A 13,901-nucleotide genomic window follows, 5' to 3' on the forward strand; every position below is an offset into this window, starting at 1 on the left:
GCTCAGTACATGTAGTGTGCTAGCGCTGGCCAGTATGCTCTTATCACCAGTGGCTAGTGATACTATGATTGGCTAGTAACTAGCCATTCATGTGACAAGCCAATCATAGTTTTGCCAATACTCTGACGTTTCCAGGGCCTTCCAGCAGGCCTTGGGTTGCCAACTCAAACACTGATTGGTTAAAGCAACAGTTTTATCTACATTGATTTTTATGCTCCAGGGCCTGCAGAACGGGCTGTGAAGGCGTCCAGGTAGATTTACATTGGAAAAATTTGATATAAGATTTTATATAAAGTTTACGTGCGAGTACAATGAGACAAGATCATAATTACAGTGTTGACAGTATATGTTTCTATATTGTTACCATTTTAGATGGCTGGGTAATCAAGTGGTTAGGACGTTGACCTCACAGTGCACAGGTCTGTGCGGAGTTTGCATGTTCTCCCCGGGCCTGCATGGGTTTTCTCCAGGTCCTCAGTTTTTCATCCCGCATTCCAAAACCATGCTTGGCAGGCTGATTGAAGATGCAAAATTGTCCCTTGGTGTGAGCTTGAATGGTAGTTTCTTTCTGTGTGACCTGTGATTGCCTGGCAACCAGTTCAGGGTGTCCCCCACCTAGTGCCCAACGACAGCTGGAATAGGCTGCAGCACGCCCTGCGACCCTCGTGAGGATAAAGTGGTCAGAAAGATGAATGAATGAATTTTTTTCTTATGGCGTACTGTTTTTTAAAGTAATATTTGCACCATGGCTCAATAGAGATTGGGAAACTGTATATTTGAGCAATGCACAGATGGGGTCACACAGGTCACTGTTGTAACAATTTGAAAGTGGGAAAATGAGCAGTGTGCTGAAAAACATGTCTCACAATTAGCAAAGTGGTGTAAGTGTTGTCTTTTTCAGAGATTTGACACAGGGATATTCAAAGTACCGTGTTTTCTAGTGTATAAGGCGCACCCCCAATGAATGATGTATTTTCAAACCTTTTCCATTTACAGTGATACCTCGGTTTACGAACCCCTTGGTTTACAAACTTTTCGGTTTCTGAACGTAAAATTTCTGAACATTTTACCTTGGCATATGAACTTTTTTCGGGATGCACACGGAGCTGCCTCATTGAGTGATGTGTCGTTCGGGAACAAGCCCGTTCTTCTAACAACAAAATGGCAGCCGAGTGTTTTTGTCCTCTATTCCCCGCCCCCAGTCTTCGGTTAAAGCCATGTGATTGGTCAAGAACGCAGCAGTGGGGTGTGGGGGTTACAGACAGAGAGAGATAGAGTCAGGCCGTTAAACCTTAAGGAGACAGGCAGACGACAAAGAGAGAAAGAGGTAATGGATAGAAAACAGTGAAATTTGGACTCGTTTCAACTTTGATAGTTCAAAGGCAGAGTGTAGACTGTAAGGTTAAAATATCCAATCAGGCTCCACAAATAAACCGTACAAGCCATCTGTACACCTGATGCAAAAAGCTATAAACCCAGCTAAACAGATGAGGAACTAGGTACAATTATCACAGATAAAATACCAACAAGGGATCATTCCTCAAGATGGTGAAAGCCGAAACATGTCAGGTAATTGAACACCTAAAAAAACAGTGTCTGTAAGAAAATAATCTGTAGACAGGATGAACTTAATACAACTATTGGTGAAAGAAGAAGGCTACGTTCCTCATCAAGTGTTTAATGCTGATGAAACATTCCATCAAGCCATCAACGGCCATCACAAAGGTAAATAAAATGACATTATACAGTACAGTTAATTTATTTTATTACAATACCATAGCACATTTATTATACATAAAATAATGTATATTTTGTGTAGTTTTAAGGCTTAGAAAATTAGAAAGTAGAAAATTATGTTTTATGGGGACCTGGGAACGGATTATTCTCATTTTAATGGTTCCTTATGGGAAATTAATTTTTGGGATGAACACTTTTCGTCTTACACCCTCTTGTCTGGGAACCAATTAAGTTCGTAAGCCAATGTATCACTGCATAAGGCACACTGTATAGTATAAGGCGCACCTTCAATGAATGAAAAAGGTTTTCCAAATATAATATATAAATATATAAAAGTTTTCCAAGCATAAGGCACACCACACTAAAAGGCACGACAGTAAATATAGGTTCAGAATCAGAATCAGAATCAGAATACCTTTATTCGTCCCACAATGGGGAAATTTGCAGGTTACAACAATGGTGGAATAACTGCACCTTTTCACGTCGGAATCAGACATTTGATGAGGAAGGTTTTGTTCATTTTAACTCATTTGTGCCTTTGAAATAGAGTACATTGATAATTATCAAATAATATACCAATGTCTGAAACTCACGACAAAAAGTTACCGGACACCAGGGCAGACAACTCTGAAAAGTTGCCTGCCCGGCCATAAAGTTGCCTGCCCCATTTTTCACAACTTGAAACACAATAAGACGACTAATCGCAAAAAAAAAAACATTGTTGCAAAGTATTAAAGATGTTTTTTTTTATTAAGGATGTACTTACCAGAAATGCTCCCTTGCTTAATTTATCGTAAATATCCCTTGGTGATGGTTTTGCTCCAATTGTCGTTTGTCCATACACTGTTCGTCATGTTGCACAATGCAATGTTTGCGTTGTCTGCTACAAGCCACGTGAACTCCTCTTTCCATAATGCTTTTAATAATAATAGTGATACATTAATTTCTAAGCGCCTTTCAAAACTCTCAAGGACACTTTACAGTCACGGGATAATGTACGTATAGGTTTTGTAGCGTCATAAATTTTGTTTCTTCTTCTTTTGAATCTTTCTTCTGCGGTTGAGGTTCTGTGCATCTGCTTTGGAAAATGATATGCAAATAACGCTTGGGAAAGACGGAAGCACGAAGCAGGCTTCTGATTGGCTGTCATGCCAAGTATGCAAATTGCCAAATGAACCGACATTCCAAAATTTCCAAACCGAACGTAGATTTCAAAATCAGAATAATGTATTCAGATTTCGAAATCTTCGTTTATTGAATGAAACAAACGTTTGATTTGAAAAAAATCTACCGTTTTTTTATTCATTTATTCTTGAAGAAATTGTCGGCCACCCGGGCGGAGACGTTTAGTAAGTTGTACGCCCAACGTAAAAGTTGCACGCCACGGGCGTCCGGGCAGACGTTATTTCAGGCTGCACGAAGGAAGCAACTTCCAAGAATAACATCACAGAGCAATCAATGCTCTTCGGATAGTCGAGTTAGCTCGAGTTTATTTAGTTGCAGAAAAACGTAAAAAAAATATATTCGTGATTATTATGTTGCATATTTGTTGTTCACAGTAGACTTTAACACTCAATTAAATAGATGAAGAAAAAAAATCTGATTTGTGATTATGTTGCATACTTTAACACTCAATTAATTGTATCAAATCAAATAATGTTAAAAATGGCTTTGTAAAGCCCTTTTTAAAATCTGAGTGAAGAGTACAAGGTTAGATACATAAAGAGCATGTGCTAAAGGCACACCATGTTCAAGGTAAGACACCGTTAGTCAGTGGCCTTGTCACGCTGGTAAGAGCTACACCAGATGGAAGCCATGTTCCAAAAGAACATAAACAGAATGCTTGCAGTTCACCCTTACTACTTTGTCACAGTGGTGTGTCGTGCGTGTCGTCTGTGCTCGTACCAACTCGAAAGTGAGAAGAATGATCTTTCCTGCTCTGTTTTGTTCTTACAGATTGACACACTTCTTCCATGGTATTACCACCGAAACTGTTTTTTCTACATTTCTTCTTTGGCTGAGCGTTGGAGGTTTTCATTTCCCTCTTTCTTCTTTTATCACAATCGAAGCTTGTTTGCTGCAGTGCGATTGAAGTCTCGCGGGGGTTGCCTGAGGAATCCATCTGAATGCGTCGGGTGGGCAGATTGCTCTGTACGGTCCTGTTGTCAATGTTCACGTTTGAGGGCTGATCATCATCATCAGTCTGCTCCTTAGCAAAATTGACAAAGACCTAGGAATAGAAAATACTGTATGTTCATCAACCATCACCAACGGCTTTTGAAAAACCGGTCTGCTGCGTGACGGAGAGGATAGCACAAGCTCGGTAGTGACTTAAAGGACAACCGACACCATTTTTTTGTTTCCTACCTGACATCAGAAAATAAAATACCCAAAACACAGGCTGATATTTTTAGTCAAATGCAAAACACCAATAAAAATGACTTAAAGTGTCCCAAAACTACTTCAAAATGACCTCGGGATGGCGAGTTTCAGAAGGTCATATATGATAGTAGTGGATTAAGCTTCGGTAAGAGAACCAAAGGAAGCATTGCAGATTAGGCTACATTTAAATCTTACGAATTAACACAGCAAATTCTGCCATATTGTCGTTGTTAAATGCAACAGTGGTACACTGCGCTTGCATGAGGTTGAGTCTCATAGGAGTCCCGCCTAGTGCCCGAAGACGGCTGGGATAGGCTCCAGCATCCCACGCGACCCTAATGAGGAATAAGCAGTACGGATGGATGGATGAATCTCAATGAGATCTCCACAATGAATAAAGTACAGTGATACCTTGGCTTACGAACTTGTGTGTGGATCCCAAAAATTAATTTCCCATAGGAAACCATTAAAATAATAATAATCCGTTCCCAGATCCCCATAAAACATAATTTACTAATTTTCTAAGCCTTAAAACTACACAAAATAGACCTTATTTTTTGTATAATAAATGTGCTGTGGTATTATAATTAAATAAATAAACTGCACTGTATAATAAAATCGTTTTATTTACCTTTGTGATGGTCGTTAATGGCTTGATGGAATGGAGTGTCCGGTTTCCTCAGCATTAAACACTTGATGAGGAACGTAACCTTCTTCTTTCACCGTCTTGAGGAATGATCCCTTGTAGATGCTTTCTCTGTGATAATTGCATCTAGTTCCTCATCAATTGTGTTCTGTTTAGCTGGGTTGATAGCTTTTTGCATAAAGTGTACAGATGGCTTGTGCGGGTTGTTCGTGGAGCCTGATTGATGGGATATTTTAACCTTGCAGTCTACACTCTGCCTTTGAACTATCAAAGTTGAAACTCTCACTGTCGTCTGCCTGTCTCTTTAATGTTTAAACCACCACCTCACTGCTGCGTTCTTGACCAATCACGTGGCTTTAACTGTAAACTTGGGGCGGGGAATAGAGGACAAAAACAGTCGGCTGCAATTTTGTTGTTGGAAGAACAAAAAAAGTTTGGATGCCACGGTAAAGTTCATATGCCAAGGTAAACTTTTCATAAATGTAACGTTCGTAAATCAAAAAGTTCTTAAGCCAAGGGGTTTGTAGACCGAGCTATCAGTGTATTGATGGCTTTAGTCATGATCAGTGCATTTCTAAACTCTTTATCTTATTCCCCGTGCATTTGTTTGTAGGCAATCGAATTTCCAATTGTAATCAAGTAAGCAATGTGATTCATGCCTTGCTAAAATACCACAATTAACTACGACTGCACTATTAAATCATGCTGGAATCTTGTCCTCACCTGGTCCAAAGTGGTCTGTGACACGGAGACGTCATTGATGCCCAGCTCCTCACATTTGGCCAGTACGTCAAAGACTTGAGCCAGACGGCAGGCATGCGCTGGAAGCTGGTAATGCTGCACGTTTTGGTGCTGCTCCTTCAACTCGATCATGGGAAAGCTGCTCTTGATGTAGTTTTTGACAGGACATGTTTCTGGAATGGAATCACTGTCCGCCAGACGCAGGATGATGGTGTAGCCATCACCAAATCTGTATCGTTCAACGAGGTCAAGTTATTTGTAGTCTATTCCACAGCAATTTGTCATGTGTTCAATGCATTGATACTGATATTTGATATTTTAATGTTATCACTACAGTGGAAGAGAGGTCTCACACACACCAAATTAACTTTGGTTACCTGTTTTTCAAGTGCTGCACCGAGCCAAGACACTGGAAACGGCCATTGACCATGATGGCCATTCTGTTGCAAAGAGCCTCACATTCCTCCATACTGATCATACACGCAAAGAGTAAAAGCCATCAGTTTTAAGAAATAATAATAATAATAAATAAAACATTTCATTTGTAAGCACCTTTCAAAACTCTCAAGGTCACTTAACAGTCACTGGATCAGTTTTTTTTTCTGTGGGTGAGCAGCGGCACCACATGCACCAGCATTCACTTAACCCGGAAGGAACTCAAATAGATAGAAAGCTAGCTAGCAGATAGCTAATAGCCTTTACCTGTGGGAGGTCAGAACAACAGCAATTCCCTTTTTGGTATAGCATTGAATGCAGTTCCACATGAACCTTTTTGCTTTTGGATCCATGCCCGTTGTGGGTTCATCCTGGGGGCAAAGATGGAAATAGAAAAAATGAATGTTTCGAGAATGCAGCCAGATGTAAAGTTTGCACATGACAATCTATCACTTTAGTAATGTTCTAATGCCGTTATTTTGTTCACCTTCATACTTCATAAAACCCAAAAGAAGTCTGAAGTTACCCAAAAGTTAATTGTGGATTTGAATAGTGTTTTCACCTAAGATGTTTTTTTCCCATCTTAGTCAAGTACAGTGATACCTAGGCTTACGAACCTAATTGGTTTCCAGACAGAGTGTGTAAGGTGAAAAGTGTGTATCCCAAAACTTAATTTCGCATAAATAACCATTAAAATGAGAATAATCTGTTCCCAGGTCCCCATAAAACATAATTTTCTACTTTCTAATTTTCTAAGCCTTACAACTACGCAAAATATACCTTATTTTGCGTTACCTTATTTTTATTTTTGTAAATTTCTCCACTGTGAGACTAATAAAGGCATATCCAATCCAATTATTTTATGTGGAATAAATGTGCTATGGTATTATAATTAAATAAACTGTACAGTATAATAAAGTCATTTTATTTACCTTTGTGATGGTCGTTGATGGCTTGATGGAATGCAGTCATCAGCATTAAACACTTGATGAGGAACATAGCCTTCTTTCACAATCTTGATGAATGATCCCTTGTAAGTGCTTTCTCTGTGATAATTGTATCGAGTTCTCATCAATGTGTTCTGTTTAGCTGTGTTGATAGCTTTTTGCATCAAGTGTACAGTGCGGGTTATTTGTGGAGCCTGATTGATGGGATATTTTAACCTTGCAGTCTATACTCTGCCTTTGAACCAGCAAAGTTGAAACTATTTCAAATTTCACTGTTTTCTATCCATTCCCTCTCTGTCGTCTGCCTGTCTCTTTAATGTTTAAACCACCTCCCCTCACTGCTGCGTTCTTGTCCAATCACGTGGCTTTAACCAACGACTGGGGGCGGGGAATAGAGGACCAAAACAAGCCGGCTGCCATTTTCTTTTAGGAGAACGGGCCCGTTCGCGAACGACACATCACTCATTGTGGCAGCTCAGTGTGAATACCCGAAAAATAGTTTATATGCCATGGTAAAATTGTCATAAATTTAATGTTCGTAAACCGAAAAGTTCGTAAGCCAAAGGGTTCGTAAACTGAGGTATCACTGTATTTATTTGGAGGACTAGATTTTACTTGAGTCATTGTAAAGCACAGGTGTCAAAGTCAAGGCCCGAGGGCCAAATCCGGCCCGCCACATCATTTTTTTCGGCCCGCGAAAGCAAATCAAACTTGTTAAATTCCATGATGATTGCTAAAATCTTTTTGGATGTCAACCACAATAAAAGTCATTATTCTTGACTTCAGATTTGAAAACGAGTTATTCATTAATTTGCTGTGTGCTCTACATGTAATATTTGAAGGGATTTAAACATTCTAATGGGTTCCCCAAATTCATAACGGCCCTCGAGAGTAAACCATAACTATAATGTGGCCCACGGCAAAAAATGACTTTGACACCCCTGTTGTAAAGCAACAACAGTCTTGAGTCATATTTTTGGCTCCCCTGCCCATTATGGTCACCAATGGCAAAACTTGTGTTGTTGCCATTTAAAAAAAATATTCACAATTAATAGCCACTTTTAAGTCACATCTGTAGTGGTGCATTCGCCCACTCCTGTTATATCAAGCATGTTTGTCAATAAGTCACCACGTTGCTCACCAGAAATATAACAGGCGGAGCACCAATGAGGGCGATCGCGGTGGAGAGCTTCCTCTTATTGCCTCCACTGTAGCTTCCAGCCTTTTGCTTAGCATACTGGCTCAGTCCCATATTCTTCACACCAAACGTAACCACCTAAATCACAATACAAAATATGCATTTGTAGCCTTGTTATGGTTTGGGGGGAAATCTAATTAAAAATAACCTCTTTGGCAAAACTAAATTAAATGTATAGTGTTCATTATGTTCTACACTGTGGGTGGATTGTCTTTAATGGTACCTTCATGACAGACTCCTCAGGTATCCCTCGTAGACGGGCATACAGCTGCAGGTGTTCAATGCCAGTCAGTACGTCACAGATGGCATCAAATTGTGGGCAGTATCCCATCATTTGGTGAACCAGGTCCAGCTCTCTCAAGACACTTTGAAATGGAGTACAGTAATGTATTTGTGTCATGAATTGCATCCTTTTTTGGATGTCAGTGTTGTTACAAAAGATGTTGATGAAAATGTGAACCTGTGATGGTTGAGGAACGCCTCTCCAAAGTTGATCGACGTGTCTCCCGTCAGCATGCGAAATGTAGATGTCTTCCCTGCGCCATTCACACCGAGCAGGCCAAAACACTGGAAGAAAAATGTTACGGTATATAACATGTAGTTAAATATGTATATATAACATGTAGTTAAATGAGTAACTCAGATATTGTCAATAAAAACGTGGTATATTATCTTAGCTCTTCTATTCAAAACCAATTTGCGTATGCTAGGTGACTTAAAGTTGTGGCTTATCATCACTCCCACCTCGCCACGAGGAATCCCCAGGCAGAGCTGGTTGACAGCCGGTTTCCTTCCAGCTTTGTATATCTGAAAAATGTACAATATGATTTGATGCACAAAAATCGGAAACTTGTACAAAGCCTGCGTGTACATGTTTAATTCTGTCTCCACTTTATTCTAAAACAGTGGTTCTCAACCATTTTAAAGGTACAGAAACCAACCAGTAAATAATGCACACTCACTAAACCTTTCATGAGTGATTTTTTTGGGACAAATTCTTCTTTCTTCTTTTCCTTTCAGCTTTTCCCTTCAAGTGGTCACCATCTTTAGAGGTTTGATCCGCATGTTTGTTTTGGACAAGCTTTTAAACAATATATTAAAACCACATTTATGGGTCTGGAGTTATATGAGCCTAAAATGAGGACGGCTGTCCAAAATACAATGCAAGAAATACATATTGGTTTGTATAGCTCGCCGGTTCGCGTCCCGCTCCGGCCTCACTGTGTGGAGTTTGCATGTTCTCCCCGGGCCCGCGTGGGTTTTCTCCGGGTCCTGCGGTTTCCTCCCACATTCCAAAAACATGCATGGCAGGCAGATTGAACACTCCAAATTGTCCTTAGGTGTGAGTGGGAGAGTGACTGTTGTTTGTCTCTGTGTGCCCTGCGATTGGCTAGCAACCAGGGTGTCCCCTGCCTCGTGCTCGAAGACAGCTGGGATAGGCTTCAGCACCCCCCGCGACCCTAGTGAGGAATAAGCGGTACGGAAAATGGATGGATGGATGGTTTGTATAGCGCTTCAACAGCTGAAGCTGGAACAAAGCGCTAACATGGATAAAAGGGAAATTAGGCGCCCTTGTGGAGAATAAAAACATTGCCAGAGGCCAAAACAAACCCCGAACAAATTCGGGAATGGCGCTTTATGTCATATTTTAAATTCCCGAATAAATTCATGAATGGCAGTGAATGAGTTAAAAACTGAAAAAAAAACATTTAAAGAGATAAATAACCTTGTATTTATTATGATTATTATTATTTTTTTGTACGATATACTATCACGACTATCACATGTTGACAACTAAGCAAACTCAATTTCCCACGGCACTAATTGGACAAGCATTTGATCATTTGCAGCCAGTGATGACCAAACAGGCGTGTCATAATTAATTCACAAATAATCGTGTGTCTTATTCTCCATGGCAGAGGCTCCGTCGAACCCCTGAGTCTGACAATCATGGGTTTTGAACCACGGCTTTAGAATTACCACTTTTTTAGATCTAAAATAAAATACGCACTTTGGTCAAGTCAATCATGGTGAGGATGTCAGAATCGGTGTTGCCACTTTTGACCCGCTTTCGTTCCCTGGCCACATCTTCATCTTCGGGACCGAGAGGAGGGATGCCAGATACAATTGACCATGGCCTGAACACACAAACCAAATATTTTTCGTTTGTATTAAAATCAGTTAACACAGCAGAGACAACTACAAACTGAGCATACCTGACACATGGCAGACAAAGACGGGAGTTTCGGAAACTCATGTGTCTCGTGAAGAATTTGTATTGTAGCATTAAGGTGAAAATGAAAAAGACAACACCCTCTGTTGCCATAGCAAAGAGGTTCTTGCCAACAAAGTCCCACTGCAAAGGGTGGTCCAGGATCTGATTCAGGCCTGAAGAAGACAACAACCACTAAATCATGAAAGCTCTGCGACTACTCGATGAGCATCAGCGAGAGCTCAACATAATGTTATATGGATTGCACTTGGAGTATCCGTGTGAGCCTGATGAATATCGGATAATTTAAAAAGTACATGCAGTATTTAAAATTGAAAATCGCCATACCTAGTGTCCGAGAGATGTCAGCCTTGGCTTGGTTCATAGCCAGGTCCATGAGGCCACTTCCCAAGCAGTAATGAGGGAAAATGAGTAACACTTTCTTCAGGACAATGTTGACATCTTTTAAAGACTGTAAAGGCATAAACATCCAGAAATTATTTTACAACTTGGTTCTACACACAGCCTCAATTCAAATCTAACACAGCTGTATTAGAGCCTGCCAGAAAAATAAAGATTGAAAGAGTAGCTTGCGATTTTACCTCAGTCTGAAACAAATCCAAAACAAATGTTGCAATGCTGCCATTAATTCCAATGAAGAGATTGACGGAGGTCAAAACAATGTAGGCCGTGCTGGGAACGGTGAACACAAAGGATGCTGGATACATCAAGGGGGTGATGGACCACCTAAAGCGGTTGATGACATTTGTTTGTATGATTAATACAGATAATTAAAGATGAGTATATTATAGATATGTCTGTGTACGCTCTCAGTCGTACAAGAGTGGTCCATCGACGAAAAAGTTTCTTCAGCCGTCATCTGTACTTCTTTCAAAGTACAGATGACGGCTGAAGAAACCTTTTCATCGATATATTATAGATATCAAAATTAAAAATATATCAGCGTTGATATGATTCACATTGCGTGTGCTGGGATATATTTAATTTAGGATACCAAGTTTGAAGATCTGCCGATAAATACCCGTAGAGGAGGAGGAGCAAGATGAGAGCTGGCAGGTTAGTTGCTGAAACATACGCCTCTTGCTGGAAACTGATGAAGATGAGGACCACGATGAAGGCGGAGATGATGTAGTTCAGCTGAAGCAATGGCAACATTCAAACAAAAACAAGATTAACATTGTTGCAGCGACCCCCTCATCAAAATCAATGCTGATACACGCATGCTGCCAAGTGTGCAACCATCAAGCACAGATTCTTTTCTTACGATGAATCTCGTGGCCAAAAGGCTGGAAACGGTTCACAACAGGTCGGAATGGTGTAGAGAAATCACCATATGACAAAACAGAAGACAAATACAAACGCTCCCCAACTTACGAACGAGATACGTTCCGAATGGTTGTTCGTAAGGTAAATTTCTCCGTAAGTTGCTTCAGTGCTATATTTTGTATGGAATGTATGTTTAAGGCTTGTACAAGTTAGCGCAGAGCACTGACTGTGGCGGCTTGGAATTGAAGCGGATTTACGTGGGACAGGACATGTGGGACAATCTCTTGCGGCAATTGATGCTACAGCTTCGTGTTTGCTTTCAACACTTAACTTGTAGTAGATGTGCACATTTCACCATGACATCCCTGATCCACAGGTGAAAAGCACGCTTTGATCCTCTCCTCTTTCATCTCGAACTGCTTCATGCACCAAAGAGGGTACAGAAAGTGCTTAAGATTGAATGACTGTATCTTTGTGTTGTCATATTGTTTTTTTTTGTTTGTTTTGCTCTTTTGATTTCAAGATGGCAACCCGAGCGTGGCTGCCTTTCCAGCAGCTGCTGTATTTTGTTTTTCTACTTCTTACTTTTATTTCCTCTTCCTTCCATAACTTTGCTGCTGTGAAATATAAATGTCCCCACTGTGAGACTAATGAAGGCTAATCCAATTCAATCCAACTTTTAAAATCAATCTCTTTGTGCATATGCAAAACTAATGCCTACTCCCAACACACAAACACAAAGCATGAAGTCTGACATTTGCTTTGGTTCAAGAGGTGCAATTCTGTACTGACCATGTCCCAACAGAAGTTGGTCACCCAGTAGAGGACTGGTTGGACGCCGCTTACAAACTGCAGGTGTTTGGCTTTACTAGCTCTTTCATCAATCAGGAATAGCACAAAACTGGCTGGCACAAAGGACATGGCAAAGATTACACAGATAGAAATCACAATGTCCACTGAGCCTGACTTCCTAAAAAAACAAGAGAGAAAACAGTAAATTAGCATTGCAGCAATTTATTTGAATATTTCACTTTTACAAGCCATACATTCAAGACAAGCAAGGACAGAGATCATTGTCTCATCTATCTACATTTGTCACCCATGGAGTACTCACTTGTCAGTTTGGCTAAGTTGCTCCTTGCTGAGGTTTAGCGGGTGAGTATATGCCGTGATGCTTGGTCTAGGAGAGCCATGTTGATGTGCAGCTGTGAGCAAGCCGTTGTTCACCACGTTAACAAATGATACCATAGCATGCCAGCCTTTGTTATTGAACCATAGCTGGAGGATAACAGAGAAACAAGTACAAAAAAATCCCACATATAAAATGGGTTAGAACATTCCCTTTCTTGCTGGTATTTTGGGGAGAGAAAAGAAATAACGCTACCTTGACGTTATTTTGTACATCAGCCCGTTCCAGAAACCCAGGCAGTTTGTTTAAGAATGTATTCAATGCACTACCCTGAAACAAATAAAACATGTTTTGTGTTGCACAGTGCTGAAAAAGACAAACAGGAGGGTAAAATTAAGTGGCATATAATATACCTGTGGAACTGAGAATTTACTTTGGATTTTTGGAACTGAATCCTTGACATTGATACCCTGAGGTAAAGGCCTCACACTTCCGAGGGAGAAGCCCCCATACCTGCAACACAGTCACTTCAATAACTTACACACGGCTGAAATAAAATGGGCCTTGAAAATATAAGTTTCCCTTCTTGGAATTTACCTCAGTTCGTTCACCGAATTCTTGGACTTCAGGCTGTAAAATATTTTTACATTTTTAAATATTTTTGGGGGTCACAATTAGCATGGATTCAAGGTTTATATGAAAACAAAAACTTGGCATGTATAAAAAAGAATTACAAACAATACAGTGCAATGATTTAATAATTGTTGCCAAAGATGAATGATTCTGAAAGAGTAACATTCTATTTCCATTTCTCTTAGTTTTAAGAAGAAAAAAACAACTTTAAAATGAAGGACAATAGAAAAAGTACCGCTTTTCAAGAAGTTGTGAGTAGGTCTTCACCAGGTAATCTGTCAAATTATAACCCGTCAGATTTTGCAGGGTGACACCAGAATCCAGCGTGAACTGAAATTTCCACATTAAAATGACATTTATAATACAGGGAGATCAGAAAACAGTTGATATTGTAGAAGTCTCAATATCCATTGATGCTTCTCACAATCACATTACTTCATTTTGGGAGAAAAAAAAGGTTGTAAATATTGTTCATGGCTTTTATTGTACAGGGCGACTTAAAAAGATGCATACCCATGAAAATTTCAATTGTGGCTTTGATTAAAAAGCTATTT

General features: G+C 40.0%; 1 protein-coding gene across 1 annotated transcript in view; it reads right to left on the reverse strand.

The window, feature by feature from the left end:
* Positions 1 to 2,149: 2,149 nt before the first annotated feature.
* Positions 2,150 to 13,901, reverse strand: part of abca7 (ATP binding cassette subfamily A member 7) — a 51,266-nt gene continuing 39,514 nt past the window's right edge. The window contains exons 31-49 of the mRNA XM_089000401.1: positions 13,583 to 13,677; positions 13,312 to 13,344; positions 13,128 to 13,227; positions 12,970 to 13,044; positions 12,700 to 12,863; positions 12,378 to 12,555; positions 11,341 to 11,456; positions 10,901 to 11,045; positions 10,647 to 10,770; positions 10,303 to 10,474; positions 10,098 to 10,224; positions 8,831 to 8,893; positions 8,547 to 8,653; positions 8,310 to 8,451; positions 8,030 to 8,164; positions 6,209 to 6,312; positions 5,884 to 5,976; positions 5,489 to 5,735; positions 2,150 to 3,967 (exon numbers count right to left, since the gene is read on the reverse strand). Of these exons, the coding sequence (XP_088856527.1) occupies positions 3,605 to 3,967; positions 5,489 to 5,735; positions 5,884 to 5,976; positions 6,209 to 6,312; positions 8,030 to 8,164; positions 8,310 to 8,451; positions 8,547 to 8,653; positions 8,831 to 8,893; positions 10,098 to 10,224; positions 10,303 to 10,474; positions 10,647 to 10,770; positions 10,901 to 11,045; positions 11,341 to 11,456; positions 12,378 to 12,555; positions 12,700 to 12,863; positions 12,970 to 13,044; positions 13,128 to 13,227; positions 13,312 to 13,344; positions 13,583 to 13,677 (2,583 nt within the window). The 3' untranslated portion in view covers positions 2,150 to 3,604. The remainder of the gene's footprint in view (positions 3,968 to 5,488; positions 5,736 to 5,883; positions 5,977 to 6,208; positions 6,313 to 8,029; positions 8,165 to 8,309; positions 8,452 to 8,546; positions 8,654 to 8,830; positions 8,894 to 10,097; positions 10,225 to 10,302; positions 10,475 to 10,646; positions 10,771 to 10,900; positions 11,046 to 11,340; positions 11,457 to 12,377; positions 12,556 to 12,699; positions 12,864 to 12,969; positions 13,045 to 13,127; positions 13,228 to 13,311; positions 13,345 to 13,582; positions 13,678 to 13,901) is intronic.

Source organism: Hippocampus bargibanti, linkage group LG07 (assembly GCF_051943395.1).
Source record: "Hippocampus bargibanti isolate YZ-2025 linkage group LG07, ASM5194339v1, whole genome shotgun sequence".
In the NCBI taxonomy this organism is placed as follows: Eukaryota; Metazoa; Chordata; class Actinopteri; order Syngnathiformes; family Syngnathidae; genus Hippocampus; species Hippocampus bargibanti.